General features: G+C 56.1%; 4 protein-coding genes across 6 annotated transcripts; 1 reads left to right on the top strand and 3 right to left on the bottom strand.

Moving 5' to 3' along the window:
* Positions 1 to 1,114: 1,114 nt before the first annotated feature.
* On the bottom strand, positions 1,115 to 6,758 carry POLR3GL (RNA polymerase III subunit GL). Of its 2 annotated transcripts, XR_014950092.1 has the most exons (9): positions 6,650 to 6,758; positions 5,487 to 5,624; positions 4,666 to 4,795; positions 3,625 to 3,693; positions 3,481 to 3,537; positions 2,445 to 2,512; positions 2,262 to 2,375; positions 2,025 to 2,177; positions 1,115 to 1,910 (listed from the first exon to the last, which is right to left on the bottom strand). XR_014950092.1 is itself a non-coding variant. In XM_085560772.1 (8 exons), exons 2-8 carry the CDS (start codon positions 5,604 to 5,606, stop codon positions 2,091 to 2,093), a joined length of 645 nt encoding a protein of 214 aa, XP_085416898.1. In that variant the 5' UTR covers positions 5,607 to 5,624; positions 6,650 to 6,758; the 3' UTR covers positions 1,115 to 2,090. The 2 variants fall into 2 exon arrangements, 1 of the variants encoding a protein (XP_085416898.1); XM_085560772.1 differs by having other exon boundaries at positions 1,115 to 2,177.
* A 525-nt stretch (positions 6,759 to 7,283) lies between these two features.
* ANKRD34A (ankyrin repeat domain 34A) lies at positions 7,284 to 10,565 on the top strand. Of its 2 annotated transcripts, none has more exons than XM_085560764.1 (2): positions 7,284 to 7,503; positions 8,207 to 10,565. In XM_085560764.1, the coding sequence occupies exon 2, from the start codon at positions 8,255 to 8,257 to the stop codon at positions 9,572 to 9,574; it is 1,320 nt and encodes a 439-aa protein (XP_085416890.1). In that variant the 5' UTR covers positions 7,284 to 7,503; positions 8,207 to 8,254; the 3' UTR covers positions 9,575 to 10,565. The 2 variants fall into 2 exon arrangements, with proteins under 2 accessions (XP_085416890.1, XP_085416891.1); XM_085560765.1 differs by lacking the exon at positions 7,284 to 7,503 and adding an exon at positions 7,814 to 7,969.
* On the bottom strand, positions 10,336 to 14,131 carry RBM8A (RNA binding motif protein 8A). The gene is made up of 6 exons (XM_085560773.1): positions 14,053 to 14,131; positions 13,215 to 13,274; positions 13,023 to 13,100; positions 12,457 to 12,593; positions 11,599 to 11,735; positions 10,336 to 10,726 (listed from the first exon to the last, which is right to left on the bottom strand). The coding sequence occupies exons 1-6, from the start codon at positions 14,117 to 14,119 to the stop codon at positions 10,681 to 10,683; spliced, it is 525 nt and encodes a 174-aa protein (XP_085416899.1). The 5' UTR covers positions 14,120 to 14,131; the 3' UTR covers positions 10,336 to 10,680.
* An 869-nt stretch (positions 14,132 to 15,000) lies between these two features.
* Positions 15,001 to 22,932, bottom strand: LIX1L (limb and CNS expressed 1 like). The gene is made up of 6 exons (XM_085560770.1): positions 22,620 to 22,932; positions 21,555 to 21,718; positions 20,066 to 20,206; positions 19,055 to 19,150; positions 18,193 to 18,270; positions 15,001 to 17,141 (listed from the first exon to the last, which is right to left on the bottom strand). Exons 1-6 carry the CDS (start codon positions 22,915 to 22,917, stop codon positions 16,899 to 16,901), a joined length of 1,020 nt encoding a protein of 339 aa, XP_085416896.1. The 5' UTR covers positions 22,918 to 22,932; the 3' UTR covers positions 15,001 to 16,898.
* Between the last annotated feature and the right edge of the window lie 15 nt (positions 22,933 to 22,947).

Genomic DNA, 22,947 nt, shown 5'->3' with positions numbered 1-22,947 from the left:
TTTTGGGGGGGGTTTGGGGGTTCCCCCCCCCACCCCAGGGCAGCTCTCGGCTCCGAAATTCCCGACTGGTTCCAACTGGGCCAAAGGGGCTAAACTGGGAGCACTGGGAAGCTCCAGGCTTGGGATGGGGTGGGAAAATTGGGCTGGGATCGAGCTGGAAGCACCCAGGGGGGACCCCCAAAAATCCAAAAAATTGAGGGGGGCCCCCACAGCACCGGGGAAACTGAGGCACGCAGCTGGACAAGGCGTGTCCCAAAGGGATTTGGGCGCTTTGCCCAATCCCAAATTTTTCCCCAAGCTCAGCGGGGGGACAGATCCCACCCCCTAAAAAGCATTGGGGTTCCCATAAATGCCTGGAAATAGGGGAAACGGGGATAAAAAGCTGGAAATTCACATTTTCTGGAGCGTTCCTGGCCTCAAACAGGAACTGCCAGAGGGGGGGGAGAGGGGCCAGCATGTGACGCTCATGTGAGCAGCCCCCGCCCCCATCCTGCGGCACAAACACACCCCCTTGTGAGGAAAAAAACCTCCTTCCTCCTAAAAAACCTAAATTAAAACACCCCAAATCACCTCCCCCCCGCCCCAAAATCTTTATCCCCACCAAAACGCTCCCCACCCCTCCAAACAGAGCTGTCTCCCCCCACCAAAAAAGTCTCTCCCCGCAAAAAAAATCCACTTTTCTCACTCCAAAAACTCATCCCAGGAAAATAAAAACAACTTTTCCCTCCCACAAAATCCACCCTATCCCCTAAAACCCTGAAATGTTATTAAAAAAAAAGCACCGTGTCCCTCCAAAGAACACTTTCCCCACGATAAATCGAATTTTCCTCCCTCAAAAATGCACTTTCCACCCAAAACATACCTTTCCCTCGCCAAAAATACATCTTTTCCCCCAAAAAAGATAACTTGACCTGCAAGAAGTCACCTCTCCCTCCCCAAAACTATACCTTTACGCCCCAAAAAGTCCACCTTCCCACCTTTCTCCCCAAAAAAACCCGTATCTCCCAAAATCCGCTTTTTTCAACCCAAACAACCCACCTTTCCCTCCCCATAAAACCTTCCCTCCCCCCAAGAAAAAAACCACCTTTCCCTTCATAGAAATTAATTTTCTACCTCAAAAACCCCCCACATTTAATCCCCCCCCAAATCCCTGTCCTCATTTATAGTCGTGGTAACCCCTTTATCCAACCCCCCCCCCCACGCGTGAAAAGCACCAAGAGCTGAGCCAGAAATACCCAAATTCTCTTCAATTCACACAAAATTCACTCCCAAAAAAAAAAAAAAAAAAAAATTAAAAAAACCCCAAAATTTGGGGGTGTGGGGGTCCCGCCCCTCCGGGCCTGGAGCACCGGCGCCACCTGGTGGTGGAACGGAGAACGGCAGGCGACAAGGGGACCCCGCGACCCCAAGAGGGGGGACAGGGACCCCAATGTCCCCAAGGGGTTACAGGGTGTCCCCTGGGAGGTGACAGGGACCCCAATGTCCCCTGGGGAGGTGAGGGCACCCCAATGTCCCCAAGGGGTTACAGGGTGTCCCCTGGGAGGTGAGGGCACCCCAATGTCCCCTGGGAGGTGAGGGCACCCCAATGTCCCCTGGGAGGTGACAGGGACCCCAATGTCCCCTGGGGAGGTGACAGGGACCCCAGCGTCCCCAAGGGGTTACAGGGTGTCCCCATTTTCAGGGTGTCCCCTTTTTCGGGGTGTCCCCATTTCCGGGTGTCCCCATTTTGGGGTGTCCCTGTTGTTGGGGTGTCCCCATTTCAGGGTGTCCCTGTTTCAGGGTGTCCCCGTTTCAGGGTGTCCCTTTTTTCAGGGTATCTCCATTTCAGGGTGTCCCCGTTTTGGGGTGTCCCCATTTCGGGGTATCCCCATTTCAAGGTGTCCCCGTTTCGGGGTGTCCCCGTTGTTGGGGTGTCCCCATTTCAGGGTGTCCCCATTTCAGGGTGTCCCGGTTGTTGGGGTGTCCCTGTTGTTGGGGTGTCCCCATTTCAGGGTGTCCCCATTTCGGGGTATCCCCATTTCAAGGTGTCCCCATTTCGGGGTGTCCCCGTTGTTGGGGTGTCCCCATTTCGGGGTGTCCCGTTTCGGGGCTCAGTACACCGCCTCGTCGCCGTTGTCGTCGCTGTCGGGGCCGAAGCTCTCCCCGTTGTCGAAGTAGGACAGGACGTAGTCGGTCTCCTGTGGGGGACACCGGGGGGACACGGTGACACCCCGGGGATCCCTGAGCACCCACCAACCCCCCCGGTGTCCCCCCCTTTTCACCTCTTCGTGCTCCTCCTCATCGTACTCCTCCTCCTCCTCCTCCTTTCCCTCTTCTTCCTCCTCCTTCTCCTCTTCCTCCTCTGATGTCACCTCCTCCTCCTTCTTCTCCAGGCTCTGGGGGGGGGAAAAAAATCCAAAATCCACCCCCAAAATCCACCCCAAAATCCAGCTTCACCCCATTACCTCCAGCTTCTTCAGAGCCTCCTCCTTGTCCAGAGCCACGCGCTGCTTGGGGACGAGGGCAGTGGTCCCTGGGGGGACACGGGAGGGTTGGCAATCGAGGGGGGTGTCCCAGGTTGCCAGGCAATATTTATTTTATTTGCCATCCGTTCTGATAATTGGGCAGTTTTCTTTATCACAAATCAACCTGTTAATGCACCGTGGCTGATAAAATTACAGCATCCCACAGTGAGATGGGAGGAGCCAAGAATTCCTACCTGGATATAATCTGGATTTTTGGGACACCAAACTCAGCTTTTTTTCTGGATTCCAAGAGGAACAGCTGGGTTTTCCAGTGGATTTTCAGAACACCCTTTTTATAGAACGGGTGTCCCAGATTTCCAGGCAATATTTATTTTGTCTATTATTTATTTTATTTACCCTTCTACAGGATCACTGCTTTGACAGAATCAGGAGGACTGCAGCCATTCCAATTTCCTGACCAATTCCCTGACCAAAAAGGGTGTCAGGTTGGATTCCGACTCTGTGTTTTTTTTTCTTTAAATTATTTGATTATAATAGTTATATTTCAATTATAAAGTATTCTATAATGGTAATAATTATTATTATCTTTCCCCTTTTCCTAAGAAATTTGTCACTTGGGAGTCTCTCACTGGTTTTGCTTTCAAACCAGAACAGGGGGAACACGGGGAGGGGACAGGGAGGGGACAGGGAGGGGACAGGGAGGGGACACGGGGGGTGGGTGAGGACAGGGAGGGGACAGGGAGGGGACATGGGGGGTGGGTGAGGACAGGGAGGGGACAGGGAGGGGACACAGGGGGAGGGGACACGGGGGGTGGGTGAGGACAGGGAGGGGACAGGGAGGGGACACGGGGGGTGGGTGAGGACAGGGAGGGGACAGGGAGGGGACACGGGGGGTGGGTGAGGACAGGGAGGGGACAGGGAGGGGACACGGGGGGTGGGTGAGGACAGGGAGGGGACAGGGAGGGGACACGGGGGGTGGGTGAGGACAGGGACAGGACAGGGAGGGGACACTCACGGCCTTTCCGCACCCGCCGCACGCGGATCTTCAACTCCCGCGGGAGCCGCCTCCAGTCTGGGGGGGCAAAACAGGAGGTTGGGGACCCCCCCCCAAAAAAAACCAACCCCAGGACCCCCCCAGGTTCCCTCCCGTGTCCCCCACCTGGGTTCCAGTCGATGGCGTTGTCCACGGGGCTGGAGAGCTGGTACTTGTCGGAGTAGCGCTCGATGTCTGCGGTTTGGGGACATTTCGAGGGATTTTGGGACATTTTGGGGGGTTTTGGGGGCATTCTGGGGGGTTTGGGACACTCTGGGGGATTTAGGGACACTTTGGGGGGGATTTAGGGGACACCCACCCCTGGGGACACCCGTGGGACACAGGGTGGGGGAAATAAAAAATGGGAATAAATAATGGGGGGATAAAATGAGGAGAATAAAATGGGGGGATAAAATGGGGAATAAACAATGGGAATAAATAATGTGGGGATAAAATGGGGAATAAATGATGGGAGGGATAAAATGGGGGGGAATAAATAATAGGGGAATAAAATGGAGGGAATAAAATGGGGGGATAAAATGGGAATAAATAATGGGGGGATAAAATGGGAATAAAATGGGGGGAATAAATAATGCAGGGATAAAATGGAGGGAATAGAAGTGGGGAATAAATAATGGAGGGATAAAATTGGGGCAATAAAATTGGGGCAATAAAATGGGGGGATAAATAATGGGAATAAAATGGGGGGAATAAAAAATGGGAATAAAATGGGGGGGAATAAATAATGGGAATAAATAATAGGGGAATAAAATGGAGGTAATAAAATGGGGGGGATACAATGGGAATAAATAATGGGGGGATAAAATGGGAATAAAATGGGGGGAATAAATAATGCGGGGATAAAATGGAGGGGATAGAATGGGGGGATAAAATGGGGGGATAAATAATGGGAATAAATAATAGGGGAATAAAATGGAGGGAATGAGGGGGAATAAATAATGGGAATAAAATGGGGGGAAATAAAAAATGGGAATAAAATGGGGGGAAATAAAAAATGGGAATAAAATGGGGGGGAATAAATAATAGGGGAATAAAATGAGCGGGATAAAATGGCAGGGGGGTAAAACAGGGGGATAAAATGGGGGGATAAAATGGGGTGGGGGATAAAACGGGGGGTCCGGGGCACGGGGGGGGTCCGGGCCGTACCTCTGCGGGGAGCCCCCGGTTTGACGAAGTAGGGGAGCCCCCGCATGGCCCGGCGCAGCTCCTGCTTCAGGGCCAGCATGTACTCGCCCTCCTCGCCCCCGGGCAGGGGCGCGGCGCGGCGCTCCAGGGCCTGCGGGGGGCACCCAGGGGTGGGCGGGGGCACCCAGGGGCAGCGGCATGCCCAAATTCCCGGGGAATTCTCACCGGGATGACCAAATTCCCGGGGAATTCTCACCGGGATGCCCAAATTCCCGGGACTCCCAAATTCCCGGGATGCCCAAATTCCCGGGGAACTCTCACCAGGATGCCCAAATTCCCGGGATGCCCAAATTCCTGGGATGCCCAAATTCCCGGGATGCCCAAATTCCCAGGTAATTCCCACTGGGATGCCCAAATTCCTGGGACGCCCAAATTCCCAGGTAATTCCCACTGGGATGCCCGAATTCCCGGGACGCCCAAATTCCCGGGACGCCCAAATTTCCAGGTAATTCCCAGCGGGATGCCCAAATTCCCGGGACACCCACATTCCCAGGTAATTCCCAGCGGGATGCCCAAATTCCCAAGACTCCCAAATTTCTGGGACGCCCAAATTCCCAGGACGCCCAAATTCCCAGGGAATTCCCACCGGGATGCTCAAATTCCCAGGACGCCCAAATTCCCGGGACGCCCGAATTCCCCGGATGCCCAAATTCCCAGGGAATTCCCACCGGGATGCTCAAATTCCCGGGACTCCCAAATTCCCGGGACGCCCAAATTCCCAGGGAATTCCCCCCGGGACTCCCAAATTCCCAGCGGGATGCCCGAATTCCCGGGGAACCCACCGGGAAGAGCGGCGCGGGCTGCAGCGTGGGCGGCGGCAGCGCGTCCCCCTTGCCGATGCCCACGGCTTCCACGTTGAACGTCATCTGCCCCCGGCCCCGGCCGCGGCCCCGGCCCGCCATACCGACCGTCCCGGGACGCTGCGGACAACGGGACCCGGTGGCACCGCCGGTCAGCCCCGCCCTGCCCGCTGCCGGGGATGCCCCAAGTCCCGGTTGTCCCGTCCCCCGGTCCCGGTCCCGGTGCCGCTGTCCCCTCGTACCCCCGGTCCCGCTGTCCCCTCCCGCGGTCCCGGTCCCGGTCCCGGCTCCGGTGCCGCTGTCCCCGTACCCAGGTCCCGCTGTCCCCTCCCCCGGTCCCGGTCCCGGTGCCGGTCCCGGTTCCGGTGACGCTGTCCCCGTACCCCGGTCCCGCTGTCCCCTCCCCCGGTCCCGGTCCCGGCTCCGGTGCCGCTCTCCCCGTACCCCGGTCCCGCTGTCCCCTCCCCCGGTCCCGGTCCCGGTCCCGGTCCCGGTCCCGGTTCCGCTGCCGCTGTCCCCTCGTACCCCCGGTCCCGCTGTCCCCTCCCCCGGTTCCGGTCCCGGTCCCAGTCCCGGTTCCGGTGCCGCTGTCCCCGTACCCCGGTCCCGCTGTCCCCTCCCCCGGTGCCAGTCCCGGTCCCGGTCCCGGTTCCGGTGCCGCTGTCCCCTCGTACCCCCGGTCCCGCTGTCCCCTCCCCCAGTCCCGGTCCCGGTTCCGGTGCCGCTGTCCCCTCGTACCCCCGGTGCCGCTGTCCCCTCCCCCGGTTCCGGTCCCGGTCCCGGTCCCGGTTCCGGTCCCCGTTCCGGTGCCGCTGTCCCCGTACCCCGGTCCCGCTGTCCCCTCCCCCGGTCCCGGTCCCGGTGCCGCTGTCCCCTCGTACCCCCGGTCCCGCTGTCCCCTCCCCCAGTCCCGGTCCCGGTTCCGGTGCCGCTGTCCCCTCGTACCCCCGGTGCCGCTGTCCCCTCCCCCGGTCCCGGTTCCGGTCCCGGTTCCGGTGCCGCTGTCCCCTCCCCCGGTCCCGCTGTCCCCTCCCCCGGTTCCGGTCCCGGTCCCGGTCCCGGTTCCGGTGCCGCTGTCCCCTCGTACCCCCGGTCCCGCTGTCCCCTCCCCCGGTCCCGGTTCCGGTGCCGCTGTCCCCTCGTACCCCCGGTCCCGCTGTCCCCTCCCCCGGTTCCGGTCCCGGTCCCGGTCCCGGTTCCGGTGCCGCTCCGCGCAAGCGCAGTCGCTCCCACGTGTCCGCGGCCGCCGCGGCCCCGCCCCGCGCAGAGGGGGCGGGGCTTGGGCGGAAGCCCCGCTCTGATTGGCTGCTCAGAGCGAGGGGCGGGGCCTAGAGACGGCTCAATGGAGGGGGCGGGGCCGGGGGCGCGAACGGCGGGGGGGGGGGGGGGGGCGCCAAAGGGTGATAAAAAAGGGATAAAAAATGGATGAAAAATGGATCAAAAGGGGGTCAAAAGGTCCCCCACGCCCGGACCCCTCAGCCCCTCTGCTCTGGGCTACCGAGGCCCCCCGGTGCTAGTGCCAGCCAGCCCCCACCCGGCCATGCTGTGCCCCCCAGTCCCGCCGCCCCGCTCCCCCCTGCTTTGGAAGCCCCAGGCCCGCTGCCCCCTGGCTTCCCCCAATGTCCGACCCTCCAGCCGCCCTGCACGGCCACCCCCAGCCCCGCCGTGTGGTCCTGCTGGTCCTGCTGGACCGTGCCCCCCAGCCCCGCTGCCCCCCGAGAGCCCCTCGAGCCCCCCAGCCCCCGGTCCCCCCTCCTGACTCCCACGCAGGGCCGGGCTCTGGATGCGCCGTGGGTGATTCATCCCGCTCCATCCCCCCCCCGCGCCGGCAGCTCCCAAAAATAGCGCTGCGGGAGGGGGGGGACCCTCCACATCACCTCCCGCCCCCCCGCCTCACCGGCGGCAGGCCGGGATGGCGGCCACGGGCCGCTGTCCCCCCCATCCCCATCCCCGGGGCCGCGGGGACCGGCATCAAGGACCCCACGCTCCGGTGGCCACGGTAAAACGGGGATGGAGAGGGGCTGGATGGGGGGGTCCCCGCTGCTTGGAGAGGGGGGTGACGGGGCAGCCCCCGGGCTCGGGCTCGGGGGTGTCTCTCACCGAGGGGACCGAGGGGAGCGGGAAGGTGCGGGATTGTCCCGCAGTTTCCCGGCTGGTCGGAGCGGGATGAGCGGCCGTCGCCATGGGAACCGTGCGGGCAGGGATGGGGTGTGGGCAGGGATGGGGGTACCCGGAGGAATGGGGGTACCCGGAAGAATGGGGGTACACGCAGGGATCGGGGTACCCCTAGGGATGGAGGTGCCCGCAGGGATGGGGTGTGGGTAGGGATGGGGGTACCCGGAGGAATGGGGGTACCCGCAGGGATCGAGGTACCCGGAGGAATGGGGGTACCCGGAGGAATGGGGGTACCCGGAGGAATGGGAGTACCCCCAGGGATGGGGGTGCCCGCAGGGATTGGAGTCCAGGTAGGGATGGGGCTGTGGGCAGGGGAGGCAGGTGGGGCGAAGGGAGGATGAGGAGGGGGTGCAGGAAGGCATTTGAGGAATGTTGGCAGGGGCAGGTGGGATTTGGAGGTGCGGGCAGAGGGGACACAGCCCGGAGAGCTCGGCAACCCTCCCTTACTGGGGAAACTGAGGCACGGAGTGGGGAACACCCCCTCCCGGGGGACCGGCGGGGTCTCACCGCACCCTCTCCCCTTGCAGTGAGCGAGTGCCACCCCCGTCCCTGCCCTCCGTCCCGCGAGCCCGGCCATGCCCAGCGCCTCGGTGCCACCGGGGGGGCTCCCCATGATCCCGGCCGAGGGCTCGGCGCTGCTGCGCGCCGTCTCCCAAGGGAAATTCCGCCTGACCCGCCTGCTGCTGGAAGGGGGAGCCTACATCAACGAAGGCAACGCCGCGGGCACCACGCCGCTGATGGCAGCGTGCCGGGCCGGCTACGCCGAGCCTCCCGAGCAGCCGCGGATGGTGCAGTACCTCCTGGAGAACGGCGCCGACCCCAACATCCCCGACAAAAGCGGCAAAACGGCGCTGATGCACGCGTGCACCGAGCGAGCCGGCCCGGCCGTGGTCGCCACCTTGCTCGCCCACGGGGCAGACCCCAGCGCCCGCGATTACACCGGGGGCTCGGCGCTGCTTTACGCCCTGGAGAGCGGCGAGCGGGAGACGCTGCAGGTGCTGCTGGACGCGTGTCGGGAGCGCGGGCGCGATGTCATCATCATCACCTCGGCCACGTCGCCCCGCGGCACCAAGACCACCCGGCAGTACCTGAACTCGCCCCCGTCGCCCGCTCCGTGCGCGTCCCCCTCGCAGGTGCAGGTGCGGGCGGCGGCGGCGGCGTCGCCGGGGGCCGGCGGCAGGGACGAGGAGCGCGATGTGTTCCGCTTCCCACCCGCCAACCCCGCTCCGGAACCCTCCCGGGCCGGGCCCAAGCGGCAGCTGAAGAGGCTGAACTCGGAGCCCTGGGGGCTGGCGGTGCCGCGGGTGGAGGGGATGCGGGGACACTCGGAGGGGACCCAGGGACCCGCGGAGGGAGCACGGGGAGCCTTAGATGAGCTATGGGGACCCGCGGAGGGCACACGGAGACCCCTGGAGGGGACACGGGGCCCCTCGGAAGGCTCGTGGGGTTCTCCCGAGAGCCTCCAGGGATCCCTGGAAGGGCCATCGGTCCCCCCGGAGCGGCTGGCGGCGGGGCTGGAGGGGCTGCGGTTGCGCCCGCGCCGCCACAGCGTGGAGGGACGCGAGGTCTCGGGGCTGCCAGGAGCCACCTGGGCAGAACGGGTGCCCCCGGTGCCCCCCGCGGGTCGTTGGGTCCCTCCTGATCCTCCACGGGGCAAAGCCCAGCGGCGGGACCCCGAGCTCGCCACCCCTCCCGGGCCGCTGCGGCACACGGCCGGGCAACCGGAGCGCCGCGGCTCCGGGACGCTCCCACCGGAGCCGCCCGGGCCGGGCAGGGCCGGGCTGCTGCCGCCGCTGCCGCCCCGGGCGCTGCTCCGCCGGCACTCCATGCAGCCCGAGGCTCTGCGGCACCTCGGCGCCTTCTGCGGGGGGCTGGCTCCCGAGCCTGGCTCTTAGGGACCCCCCAATCCCACCCAGGGATTTGGGGATCCTCCCTCCCCAACGCCAGGATGCTCTGAACCCTGCTGAGGGTCAGCCCTTCCATCCCTCTGTTGGCATCAACTCTGCACGAGCCCGAATTCGGGGAGCTGGTGGGCGCACCCCAACTCCCAGGGCCTCCCTGGGACCCCCCCAATCCCACCCAGGGATTTGGGGATCCTCCCTCCCCAACGCCAGGATGCTCTGAACCCTGCTGAGGTTCCATCCCTTTGTCACCAACTCTGCAAGAGTCCAAATTTGGGGAGCTGGTGTGTGCACCCCAACTCCCAGGGCCTCTCTGGGACCCCCCAATCCCACCCAGGGATTTGGGGATCCCCCATCCTCAACGCCAGGTTCCATCCCTTTGTCACCAACTCTGTACGAGCCCAAATTCGGGGAGCTGGTGGGTGCACCCCAACTCCAAGGGCCTCCCCGGTATCCTCATCCTGCTCCCACCTCATCCTCCCAGCAGCTTTTTCCCCATTTTTAATTCTGGAATTAAAAGTGCCAGTGTGAGGGGTGGTGGGCACATCTGTGGGCTTGGGGGGCACAGCTGGGCATTGGCACATCTGGAATCCCCCCAAGCTCAATAGTCAGTTTTAAGGAGAAAAAAAAAAATACATTTTCCAAGAGCTGAGTTGTTCTAGTGCCAGGCTGGGGATCCTCCAGTCTGGATAGGGAGGGATTTTAGGGAAATTTTAGGGAGCTTTAATGAAGGGCAAAGAACCAAGAAGACAAACTTAGACAAAATCTTGTTATTTGACACAAAACAAGGAATTTCCAGGTGGGATAAATACCATGGGAGGTTTAGGTTTGTCTGGGACGTGGAAAAGAAAACTCCTGGGATGTTCTGGGATGGGGGGTGGGGAGGGATCCCCCAAATCCGAGGGAAATCCCCCCCCAACCCTCAGAAACTGCTGCTTCCCTCCTACTTGTCCTTTGAAAACAATAAAATTCCATAAAACTCGAATTCCCCCAGGGGATGGAGCTGCTTTGGCTCCTCGAGGCCGTGTACAAAGCCCAGTTTTTTCCCAGTTTCCCCCCAGTTTGGAGGTGGGACACAAAGGGGTGGAGGTCTGGATCCATCATCGGCGGCGCCGGTCCGGACTGCGGCTCCGCCGGCGCCCGCCCCTGGAAAACAGGGAAGAGGTGGGGAAGGGGGAAAAAGGGGAATTAAAGGGGAAAGAAAGGAGGGAAAAGGGGGGAAAAAATAGGGAAAAAGGGGGGGAAAGAGGGAAAAAAAGGGGGGAAAAGAGAGGAAAAGGGGGGGGAAGGGGTAAAAAAGGGGGAATTAAAGGGGAAAGAAAGGAGGGAAAAAGGGGGGAAAGGGGGGAAAAAAGAGGGGAAAAGGGGTAAAAAAGGGGGAATTAAAGGGGAAAGAAAGGAGGGAAAAAGGGGGGAAAGGGGGGAAAAAAGAGGGGAAAAGGGGGAAAAAAGGGGAATTAAAGAGGAAAGAAAGGAGGAAAAAAGGGGGGAAAAGGGAGAAAAAGGGGAGAGGAAGGGGGAAAAAGGAGGGAGAAGGGGGGAAAAGGGAGGGAAAAAGGGGGAAAGAGGGGAAAAAGGGGGGGAAAAGGGGGGGAAGGGAAAAAAAAGGGGAAAAAGGGGAAAAGGGAAAAAGGATAAGGGAATGGGGAAAGAGAGAAAAGAGAACAGGGAAGGAAGTGGGAGGAAAGAGGAAATGGGGGAAAGGGAAAAGAGGATAAGGAATGGGGAAAGTAAAGAAAAAAAGGGGAAGGAAGGACGAGGAAAAGGAGGGGAAAGGGAGGGAAAAGGGTACAGGAAATGGGGAAAATGAATGAGAAAAGGGTACAGGAAATGGGGGAAGGAGAGGGAAGGAAGGAATCCAGCAGAAGAGCATTTTGGGGTTGTTTACCCTTATTTAAACCCCGCCACCCCCATAACGCTGCACGCAATTCCCCCATTCCCCTCGCCGAGGGAAATCCCCCAAATCCCTCCCATTCCCAGCTCCAGGAATTCCCTGGAATTGCCAGGATTTGCCTCACCTCCTCTTGCCCTTGGGGGGGCCCCTGACGAAGCACCAGTCCACGCTGACCGGCTGCCCCATCAGCTCCTGCCCGTTGAGCCCCTCCATGGCTGCCTGCGCCTCCTTGTAGGTCTCGTACTCCACCAGCGTGTAGCCCTGGGGTGGGATGGGGTCAGGAATGGGATTGGGAAGGAGCCCAGCTCAGGTTTGGGGTGCACAGACCCCTGTCAGACCCCCTGACACCCCGGGTTTAGGGTTGGGAAGGAGCCCAGCTCAGGTTTGGGGTGCATGGAACCCCTGAAACCCCAGATTTAGGATTAGGAATGAAGCCAGGCTATGGGAGAATTCCCAGCTCAGGTTTGGGGTGCACAGACCCCCTGACACCCCAGATTTAAGGTTGGGAAGGAGCCCAGCTCACGTTTGGGGTGCACAGACCCCCTGAAACCCCAGATTTAAGGTTGGGAATGAGCCCAGCTGAGGTTTGGGGTGCACAGACCCCCTGACACCCCAGGTTTAGGATTAGGAATGAGCTCAGCTCAGGTTTGGGGTGCATGGAACCCCTGAAACCCCAGATTTAGGATTGGGAATGAAGCCAGGCTATGGGAGAATTCCCAGCTCAGGTTTGGGGTGCACAGACCCCCTGACACCCCAAGTTTAGGACTGGGAATGAACTCAGGCACTGGGGGAATGCAGCTCCCAGCCCAACCCCTCAGTTTTGGGGTGCAGGAACCTCCCAATAATTCAATTTTGAGGTGCAGATACTCCCATAACCCCCCAGAATTGGCTCAGTTTTGGGGTTCTCCCCTGGCACCTCCCACCCTGGAGCCTCCCCCAGGCTGATGGAGTTTGGGGGTCCCCAAAAGTGTCCCCTCCCCACCTTGAGGTATCCCGTGCGCCGGTCCAGGTTCAGGTGGATGTTTTTGATCTCCCCAAATTCGGCGAATCTGTCGTGCACATCCTCCTCCGTGGCCTCCTCGTGCACCCCTGTCACAAACAGGATCCAGCCCTCCACGGCTGGGCAGGAAAAGGGGGGGGTCACAGAGCTGGGAGTGGAGATTTACACCCCCAAATTTGGGGAGGGGTGAGTCACGGACCCCTCATGGGGGAGGTTTGGGGGTTGACCTAAAAGTAATCCTGGGAAAGTGAGGAAAATCATCCCTAATTCCTCCTGGCTGTGGTGGAAAGGGTTTGTCACCCCAAAATCACTCATTTTTCACAGCTTGGAAAGGGAGATGGAGGCTTAGAGCCCCCAAATCCTTGGGGATTGGGGAAAAGCTCATCCCAGAAAAGCTGAACCCCAAATCCAGATCCCATTCCCCCTCCAAGGAAGGAGCATCTCCCCCAAATCCCCACCTTGGGATTGCCCTAAAATAAATCCTGGGAATGAGGGAAGGGGAAGGGAGCCCCCCTGAAAGCCCTGCAGGTCCCCAAAATCCCCCTCACATCTCTGTGGCCCCGGCTCGTCCCCGTCCTGCTCCACGCTGTCGTAATCCTCGCGCACCCGAGCGCGGGATCCTTCCTCTGGAAAAACAAAAAAAAAGGGGAAAATTTGGGGGGAGCCAAGGGACCCCCAAAGTTCAGGGGTCACCCAGAGCGCCAGGGAAAGGGTTCTGGGGGGGGGTTTTGGGGTCTCACCTGAGCCGAAGCCGCGGCCCTTGCGCTTCTTGGCCTTCTCCTTCAGCTTGTGGATGCTCTCTGGGGAAACTGGGGGTCAGCAGGAGCAGGGACCCCCCAACCCGGCTGGGAGTGACCACTGGGGTGGGAGTGACCACTGGGAGTGACCCCTGGGGTAGGAGTGACCACTGGGAGTGACCATTGGGGTGGGAGTGACCCATGGGGTGGACAGGGACCCCCCCAACCTGGCTGGGAGTGACCCCTGGGCTGGGAGGGACCACTGAGAGTGACCCCTGGGCTGGGAGTGACCACTGGGCTGGGAGTGACCCCTGGGCTGGGAGTGACCACTGGGGTGGACAGGGACCACTGAGAGTGACCCCTGGGCTGGGAGTGACCACTGGGCTGGGAGTGACCCCTGGGCTGGGAGTGACCACTGAGAGTGACCCCTGGGCTGGGAGTGACCCCTGGGCTGGGAGTGACCACTGAGAGTGACCCCTGGGCTGGGAGTGACCCCTGGGCTGGGAGTGACCACTGGGGTGGACAGGGACCCTCCAACCCAGCTGGGAGTGACCCCTGGGCTGGGAGTGACCCCTGGGCTGGGAGTGACCACTGGGGTGGGAGTGAACCCCAGGATAGAAATGACCACTACGGTGGGAATGACCACTGGGCTGGGAGTGACCCCCCCAAGCTGGGAATGACCTCCCAGCACCGAGCAGGAGCCCCCCGCCGCGGGCCGGCGCTGTTCCTGAGGCCGGCGCGGCCGGAGGCGGCGGGAGCGGCTCCGCCGCACCGGGACCCGCCGGGATCGCTCGGCGGGGCCGCTCCGGGCCGGCCGCAATGAGCACAGCCCCGCGCTCACCGTCGCCATCCTCGTCCATGGCGAAATCCTCCCCGCCCGCCTCATGAAGGTCCAGTACGTCCGCCATCTTGCCGGGAGTACCGGGGCACGCCGGGAGGCGCCGGAAGCGGCGGGAGCCGGGCGGAAGTGGCGGGAGCCGGGCGGAAGCGCCGGAAGTGGCGGGAGCCGGGCGGAAGCACCGGAAGTGGCAGGAGCCGGGCGGAAGCGCCGGAAGTAGCGGTAGCCGGGCGGAAGCGCCGGCGCGGCCATTTTGGAAAGGGCACCGGGCGGGCGCGCCCGTCCCGCCATGATGGGAAGGGCGGGCGGGGTCGCTTCGCCCCGGGAATTCCAAACCCCGGGAATTCCCAAACCGGGAATTCCAAACCCCGGGAATTCCGACCCCGGGAATTCCAAACCCGGGAATTTCTAACCCGGGAATTCCCAAACCCGGGAATTTCCAAACCCGGGAATTCCCAACCCTGGGAATTCCGAACCCCGGGAATTTCCAAACCCCGGGAATTCCAAACCTGGGAATTTCCAAACCTGGGAATTCTCAACCCTGGGAATTCCGAACCCCGGGAATTTCATACCCTGGGAATTTTAAACTCCAGGGATTTTGAATCCCAGGAAATTCGAATCTTAGGAATTCTCAGCCCTGGGAATTTTGAATCCCAGGGATTCTCAAAACCCGGGAATTTTAAACCCCGGGAATTTTGAATCCCAGGGATTTTGAATCCCAGGGATTCTCAAAACCCAGCAATTTTGAATCCCAGGAATTTTAAACCCCGGGAATTTTGAATCCCAGGAATTTTCAATCCCAGGTTTTGAATCCTGGGAATTTTAAACCCCGGGGATTTTGAATCCCAGGAATTTTGAATCCCGGGGATTCTCAACCCCACACCAAGGTGGCTCAAAGCAATTTTTGGGCACAACTGGTCCCCTTCCAAAAAACGAGCAAGAGCACCAAAGTTAACCAAAATCGCTGGGTTTATTGTATAAAATCCACAGCAGCGTTTATCCCGTAATTCCATCGCCTCAACAAGGAGCACAACTGAGAAAATTTGAATTTTGTTCATTTTACACCATTTTACACCTGGAACATCCAAACCAGCGCCCCGATCCTGGAAGCAATGGAATATTTTATTTTAATTTTTTTTTCTCCCCTTTTATTTTTATTTTTCCTTCCAGGGCGATGGGAACTCCCAAAGTCCTCCCTTATTTAAATCTTTTATTTAAACAAATCCTAAATCAAATTTCCTCCCCATATTTCAAGAAATTACACCCCACAACCCTCCCCACCCCCCAAAAAATCCCTTTTAAAATTCAATTTCTAGCGACATCAAATGTTAATAGTGTTTGTAGAAAGTATAAAAAAATATATAAACCCCCAAAATAGGCTTGTTAGGATGTGGATATAAAAAATGGGGTACCTACAGATAATGGAATTATTCCAATTTTATCCTAAAATAATGATTATTGCTGGAATATCCTGTGGGGTCAGGCAGAGCGAAGGAGGAGGGTGGGAACAGTGGAATCTGCAGGGGATAAAAAGTGGGAAAAGCTCTAAAAATCTGGGGTGAAAAAACGGAATTCTGGCTTGGAATTCAGTTTGTATTGCTGGGGGGAGAAGGGGAGCAAAATGGGAATTTCCATGGATAAATTGACATTTTCTGGGGAGCTGTTTGAAGAATTCCATGCCATAAAAGGGGATTTAAAGGTAAATATAATCTAAATTCCATATGGATACAAGGGATAAGGAACGATTAGTGCAAATCCCTCCCTCACCCACCAACTTTCCAAGATTTTTCTTGGGAAAAAGCCTTCCAATGCTGATTTTTGGGCACAGAAAGGGCAATTCCAGGGGGGAACTGCAGATCCTGCTGTGCTTGGGACTGGAATGCTGCAGGCTGACCCCAGATTTAATTCCAAAATTAAATCTGGATATTGCAGGCGTTGGCATCCGCTCATTTAATTAAGGAGCTCATCAAGGAGCTTTAATTGGTCCCTTTTTGCTGCAGGAGGGAGGGGATCCAATGGGTTTTGTTTTGAACCCCAAAAATAAGGGAAAGGGAAAAAAAAAAATCTGTGGGGAATGAGGGAATAAAAATTCCCTAGGGAATAAGGAGTTCTGAAGGGAGGAGTGAGGAGCAGCTCCAAAAATCAGGATAAAACTTGATAAAACTTAAATCAGGAGCTTTTTTCCCTAAATTTTTCAAATGTGCAAACGGGCCAGGATTGGGGAAGGGTTTTGGGATCACCAGAGAGGATCTCAGGGTGGGGATTTTGGGGTTCAGCAACCAGAGGAATGCAAAAATTCCCTAGGGGATAAGAAGCTCTCAAAGGAGTAATGAGGGAATGAAGAGCAGCTCTAAAAACCAGGATGAAACTTGATAAAACCTAATCAGGAGCTTTTTTTCCTAAATTTCTCTCAAATGTGCAAATGGGCCGGGATTGGGAAGGGTTTTGGGATCAGCTGGGGTGGGATTTTGGGGTTCAGCAACAGAGGAATGCAAAAATTCCCTAGGGAATAAGAAGCTCTCAAAGGAGAAATGAAGGAATTAGGAGCAGTTCTAAAAACCAGAATGAAACTTCCTACATTCAGGAGATTTTTTTCCCTAAATTTCTTTCCAATGTGCAAACGGGCCAGGATTGGGGAAGGGTTTTGGGATCACCAGGGAGGATCTCAGGGTGGGGATTTTGGGGTTCAGCAACCAGAGAAATGCAAAAATTCCCTAGGGAATAAGAAGCTCTCAAAGGAGAAATGGAAGAATGAAGAGCAGCTCTTTTCCCCTAAACTTCTCTCGAACGTGCAAACGGGCCGGGACTGGGGAAGGGTTTTGGGGTCGGCTGGGGTGGGATTTTGGGGTTCAGCAGCCAGAGGAGTGTGCTGAGCCCAGCTGGCCAGCTGCCAGCAGCAGGATGTCCTTCTTCTCCTTGTGGAACCTCAGCTCCTTCCCGGCCAGCCGGGCCTCATCCAGCTCGCGCTCGGTGGCCGCCAGCTCCCGGGAAAGGGCTCCTGGAATGTTCTGCTCCCGGTTCACCCAGTCCAGGGCCATCTGGTTTCGGATGTCATCGTCCAGAGCACGGTGGGAGTAGTGAGCCAGGACCTCCTGGTGGGAATGGGAGGCAGAGAATTGTTCAAGTTGGGGGAAAAACCTCGTGGGAGGCAGAGAATTGGGGTTGTGGGAGGCATTGGAATTGTTAAGGTTGGGGAAAAAACCTTGTGGGAGGCATTGGAATTGGGGAAAAAACTTGTGGGAGGCATTGGAATTGCTAAAGTTTGTGGGAGGCATTGGAATTGGGGAAAAAACCTTGGGGGAGGCATTGGAATTGGGGAAAAAACTTGTGGGAGGCATTGGAATTGCTAAAGTTTGTGGGAGGCATTGGAATTGGGGAAAAAACCTTGGGGGAGGCATTGGAATTGTTAAGGTTGGGGAAAAACCTTGTGGGAGGCATTGGAATTGTTAAAGTTTGTGGGAGGCATTGGAATTGGGGAAAAAACTCATGGGAGGCAGAGAATTGGGGAAAAAACCTTGTGGGAGGCATTGGAATTGTTAAGGTTGGGGAAAAACCTTGTGGGAGGCATTGGAATTGGGGGAAAAATCTCGTGGGAGGCATTGGAATTGGGGAAAAAACCTCGTGGGAGGCAGAGAATTGGGGAAAAACCTTGTGGGAGGCATTGGAATTGTTAAGGTTGGGGAAAAAAAACTGAAGGGGATGATGCTTTGGGAAGGTTGGGCTAGGACAGAGGTTAGATAGGGTTTATTAATTAAATAGGGATTTATTAAAAGGATCTCCTCAATGGATGCACCTTGGGCAGTGTGAAAGCTCAGCCAGGGCTACACCCAAGATGAACCAAAATGGTCACAAAATGAACACAAAATGGTCACAAAATGGACCCAAAATGGTCACAAAATGGTCACAAAATGAACACAAAATGGACCCAAAATGCATGACCGGTCACAGATTCTCTCTCACTTTTATAAAACTCCATTTACATATTGGAGTTAATTGTCCAATTACAGCTCCAGCCCATGAAATCCCATTTTTCTTGTTTTTCTCTCTTCAGCCAACGTTTTTTATGCTCTTGGGCCTGGGATTTGGGTCAGTTGTCCTTCCCAAAGCACTGGGGGAAGCAATGGGAAGGAGCCCTGGACTCGCCTGGCGTGAGCACTGACGTTCCCTCATGGCCTTCAGGCTCCCGTTCCAGTGCAGCAGCTGGAAAACTGTCATCAGCTCCTGGGGTGGTTTAAAAAACAAAAAGGAAAGGGTTTAAAAATACAAAAATCACCATTTCTGCGTGTGCTGGGATTGCTCAGAGCTGGGTGACTTCCACTTCTGTGCTTTGGAAGGTTGGTAGCATAAAATGTTGTTTGAGGCATGGAAATAAAGTCTCATGAATGCTCACAGCAGAAGAGTGACAGAATATAGAGGATTCTCATTAGGGAATTCTACATTAAAGGAAAATAATAGAATTTAATAATAAAGGAAAATAATAACATTTAAATGCAGTGACTCTCTAAAGTGGGGGCTCACTAAATATTCACTCCATTAGTGAATATTTGCTTTGCAAATATATCTATAATTATATATATGCGTGTATTTGCATGAGAGCAGATACTCCATCCCAAACTGCTCTCCTAATCCTGATCCACCTTCCAGAACCTTCCCTCGGCAGCTCAGGCCTCCTCTTGTCCCAATGTTCTTCCCACAAGGAATGTCATGACACCACGGACTCCCAATCCCAGCCCCAAATTCCACTTTGGGGGGAACATCTTCCCACCCTGTGGGAGCTCTTGCTCCCCCCGCTTTCAGGGATGAATCCCACTAATTAACTGGAATTAGGGCATTTGGAAATATCACAGCGAGAAACCCAATTCCAAGGGCAGTACTCGAATTACACCGGATCCAATCAGAATGAATTTCCTGTGGGGAAAAAATTTAAAATACACCTGGGACAGCAACCCCCAAACATCCAAAAACCAAGCCAGGAAATGGGAACAGCAACAGGATCAGCACAAACCTGGAATTCCAGCATGGATTTCCCCTTGTTGGACTCCAGCATGAAGCGGAAGGCACCGATCCCAGTGTTGGGATTATCTGCCTCTTCTCGGTTGCCCTGCAGAGAAATTTTAGACACGGAGCTGTCATTCCCACCCCTGGGAATTCCCAATACTGCAATTCCCAGCGGGATTCAGGAGAGCCTGATGCCAGCACAGGCTGAGCTGTCATATGTGCATGACAGAGAGAGAAAAAGCTGGATACATTTTCCCAGAATTGCCCTGGGAAGTCTTAGGGAGCTGGAGATAAATAATGATGGCCTAATATTAAAAAAAAAAAAAATTGCAGTTGGTGTTTTTTAACAATGTTTTCCTGTAAGAAAAAAACCTGCAGTTGGTGTTTTTTTGTTTTGTTGTTTTTCTCATATGTGAGAAAATCGATATATTATTTCTATTCTATTAGTATTTGTCTGTATTGCCTCACCCTTCAGGCAAGACTGAAAATGGAATAAGAAGTAAATTTAGGAATTAGAAGTAAGTTTAGAAATTAAAAATAGATGGCTTCTTTTTGTGATGGTGTGAATTGTAACATGTATATTGTCTCACCCTAAACGTGAGACTGAAAATGGAATCAGAAAAGAGCTTAGAAATTAGGAAAAAAGTTTAGGAATGAGGAAAAAAGTTTAAGAATGAGGAAAAAAGTTTAGGAATGAGGAAAAAAGTTTAGGAATGAGGAAAAAAGCTTAGGAATGAGGAAAAAAGTTTAGGAATGAGGAAAAAAGTTTAGGAATGAGGAAAAAAGTTTAAGAATGAGAAAAAAAGTTTAGGAATGAGGAAAAAAGCTTAGAAATTAGAAACAGTTGGCTCCTGACTGTGATGGGCGTGAATTATCACATTTATATTGCCTCACTCGACACGCGAGCCTGAAAACGGAATTAAAATTCTTTCAAGTGCCTCTAAGTTACCCCATCCCAGGGCGAGAAAAGGGCTGAATGTGACCCAAAAAAAGGACAAAACACGAGAGGCACGCTCACGTTGAAGGACGCCAGGGCCTCGGAGACACTCTTCTCGATGAAGTCGTCGGTGATGCGGCGCGAGGGGTGCTCGTTGAACACCGAGTTCATCAGCGCGATCTTGGCCGCGCTCCGGCGCGCCTCGGCCTTGGTGGGACAGAACTGGGGACACGAGGACACAGTGACACGCAAAGGACACAGTGGGGACACCACCAGGGCCCCCACGGCCCCTCCAGGGCGCCAGGAATGGGAGGCGAGGGGGGAGGCAGGAAATCACGCCGCCAGAATCAGAACGTCCCGCTGGGTCGTTTAATTTAATTCACTTTGCAGAGGCAAAGTAGTCCCAAATTTGCCCCAAATTCCAGGATTTTGGGACAGAGCCAAAACAGGTTCAGAACCTCCCGTTACTTTGTTCAATTAATTACCTCAGGCCCAAAGTGTTTCCAAATTCACCCCAAATTCCAGGATTTTGGTATAGAGCCAAAACAGGTTCAGAACCTCCCGTTACTTTGTTCAATTAATTACCTCAGGCCCAAAGTGTTTCCAAATTCACCCCAAATTCCAGGATTTTGGTATAGAGCCAGAACAGGTTCAGAACCTCCCATTGCATTAATTAATTACCTCAGACCCAAAGTGTTCCCAAATTCACCCCAAATTCCGGGATTTTGGGACAGAGCCAAAACAGGTTCAGAACCTCCCGTTGCATTAATTAATTACCTCAGACCCAAAGTGTTCCCAAATTCACCCCAAATTCCGGGATTTTGGGACAGAACCAGAACAGGTTCAGAACCTCCCGTTGCTTTGTTTAATTCCTCCTCCCTGCAGATGCAGGGAGGAGAATACCCAGCAGAAGACAAGATATTGAGAAATGATCCCGGGCAGGGTCCAAGTGAGGCATTCCTAGGGTAGGGGTGTGTGAAAAATGCCTATTTTATGACTGGCTTTTCACAAATATTACAATCAATATTATACGTGTAACGTTAGAAAGTTGCATTAATTCTCTTAAGTAGTGTGTTAAATATAGTTTTAGGTTATAACATAATGTTAAAAATAGAAACTCTGCGATGTAGGATTTTTTTTACTAGCTCAAGCAAGGGATAAGATAATCAAGAAACTCTTCACACAGAGATAACAGCGACAGGGCACATAAAGAATTACTGCCTCCTTACTGGAAAAGACATTCTTCTACCTTCCCTCCATATTTATAGAACTACCAGGATTAAGGGGAAGGAGTTGACAAAAACCAGAAAAATTCTAAATTTGCAAGGAATTTATGCATCATGTATAAGATATATGAATATGCAACAGGCTATTGCTTTTAAGGGTTATTCCTTTGTTCACAAGACATGTTTTCGACAGCTCAGTGCCCAAAAACATCCAGACATCCATAATTCTGTCCTAACTCTAAACTTTTATTACTCTAATTGTATTCGTATTTTTATAACCGTTTGATAATTCTTTAAACTTTTAAAAAATTGTAAAAAAACAAGCGTTTTTCACGGGGTGGTACCTGGAAGCTGCCAAAGCAGCTGCCCCCGGGCAGGGTGACATAGCAGACGTAGGGCGGGCTGGCGGCCGGGACCATCTCGTAGAGCACCAGGGCTCCGTTGCGCAGCTCGGCCCCGCGGGATTGCTTCATCTGCCAGAATTCCTGCAGCGCCTCCACCACGTTCACTGCACCGGCATCACCGGGATCGGCATCGGGATCGGCCCGGAGAACAGCGGGGATGGGGGAAAAGGGGCATGGGAAGGGGGAGAAGGGGGTGAGGAAGGGAGGAAAGGGGGCATGGGATGAGGAAAAGAAGGAAAGGAAGGAAGGAAATGGCGTGAGGAAGGAAGGGAGGAAAGAAATGGGACATGGAATAAGGAAAAGGGGGTGAGGAAGGGAGGAAATGGGGCATGGGATGAGGAAAAGGGGTGTGGAAAGAAGGAAAAAGGGGTGAGGAAGGGAGGAAAGGGGGCACGGAATGAGGAAAAGGAGGAAAGGAAGGAAGGAAATGGCGTGAGGAAGGAAGGGAGGAAAGAAATGGGACATGGAAAAAGGAAAAGGGGGTGAGGAAGGGAGGAAATGGGGCATGGAATGAGGAAAAGGGGTGTGGAAAGGAGCAAAAGGGGCATGGAATGAGGAAAAGGGGTGTGGAAAGAAGGAAAAGGGGCATGGGATGAGGAAAAGGGGTGAGGAAGGGAGGAAAGGGGGCATGGGATGAGGAAACGGGGCGTGGAAAGAAGGAAAAGGGGGTGAGAAGGGAGGAAAGGGGGCACGGAATGAGGAAAAGGGGCGTGGAAGGAAGGAAAAGGGGGTGAGGAAGGAAGGGAGGAAATGGGGCATGGAAAGTAGGAAGGAAGGAATGGAAATAAGGAAGAGGGGGTGAAGAAGGAAGGAATGGAAGGAATGGAAGGAAGGAAGGAAATGGGGCATGGAAAGAAGGAAAAGGAGAAGGAGTGAGGAAGCAGCACGGAAATAAGGAAAAGGGACACGGAAATAAGGAAAAGTGAAAAAAGGGAAAAAGGAAAAACCGATCCCACCCACCCCCCCGGTCCGTCGGCATCCCCGGCTCCCCCCGGCCCCGCTCACCGCGGCCGTAGCCCTGCGTGTGTTTGGCGAAGCTCCGCACCACGGCCTCCACCGCCTCCCGCAGCACCGCGGGCGGCCCGGGCACGGCCCCGGCCCCGGCCCCGGTCCCGGGGGGCACGGGGGGGCCCTGCAGACCCAGCGGGGGCGGCGGCGGCGGCAGCCCCAGCCCCGGCCCCAACCCCGAGCCCGCTGCCGGTGTCGGCCCCAGCCCCGCGGGGGCCCCGGTGAGGCCGGGCCGAGCCCCGCGGGGCCCGGCGCCCACCCCGGGCTGCAGCCGCTGCGCCCGCACCGCCTCCATCGCCGCGCTCCCTCCTCAGCGCCGAGCTGT

Source organism: Lonchura striata, chromosome 25 (assembly GCF_050655825.1).
Source record: "Lonchura striata isolate lonStrDom1 chromosome 25, ASM5065582v1, whole genome shotgun sequence".
NCBI classification, from domain to species: Eukaryota; Metazoa; Chordata; class Aves; order Passeriformes; family Estrildidae; genus Lonchura; species Lonchura striata.
The sequence above is the reverse complement of the archived record's forward strand: the minus strand, read 5'-3'. Positions and strand labels throughout refer to the sequence as shown.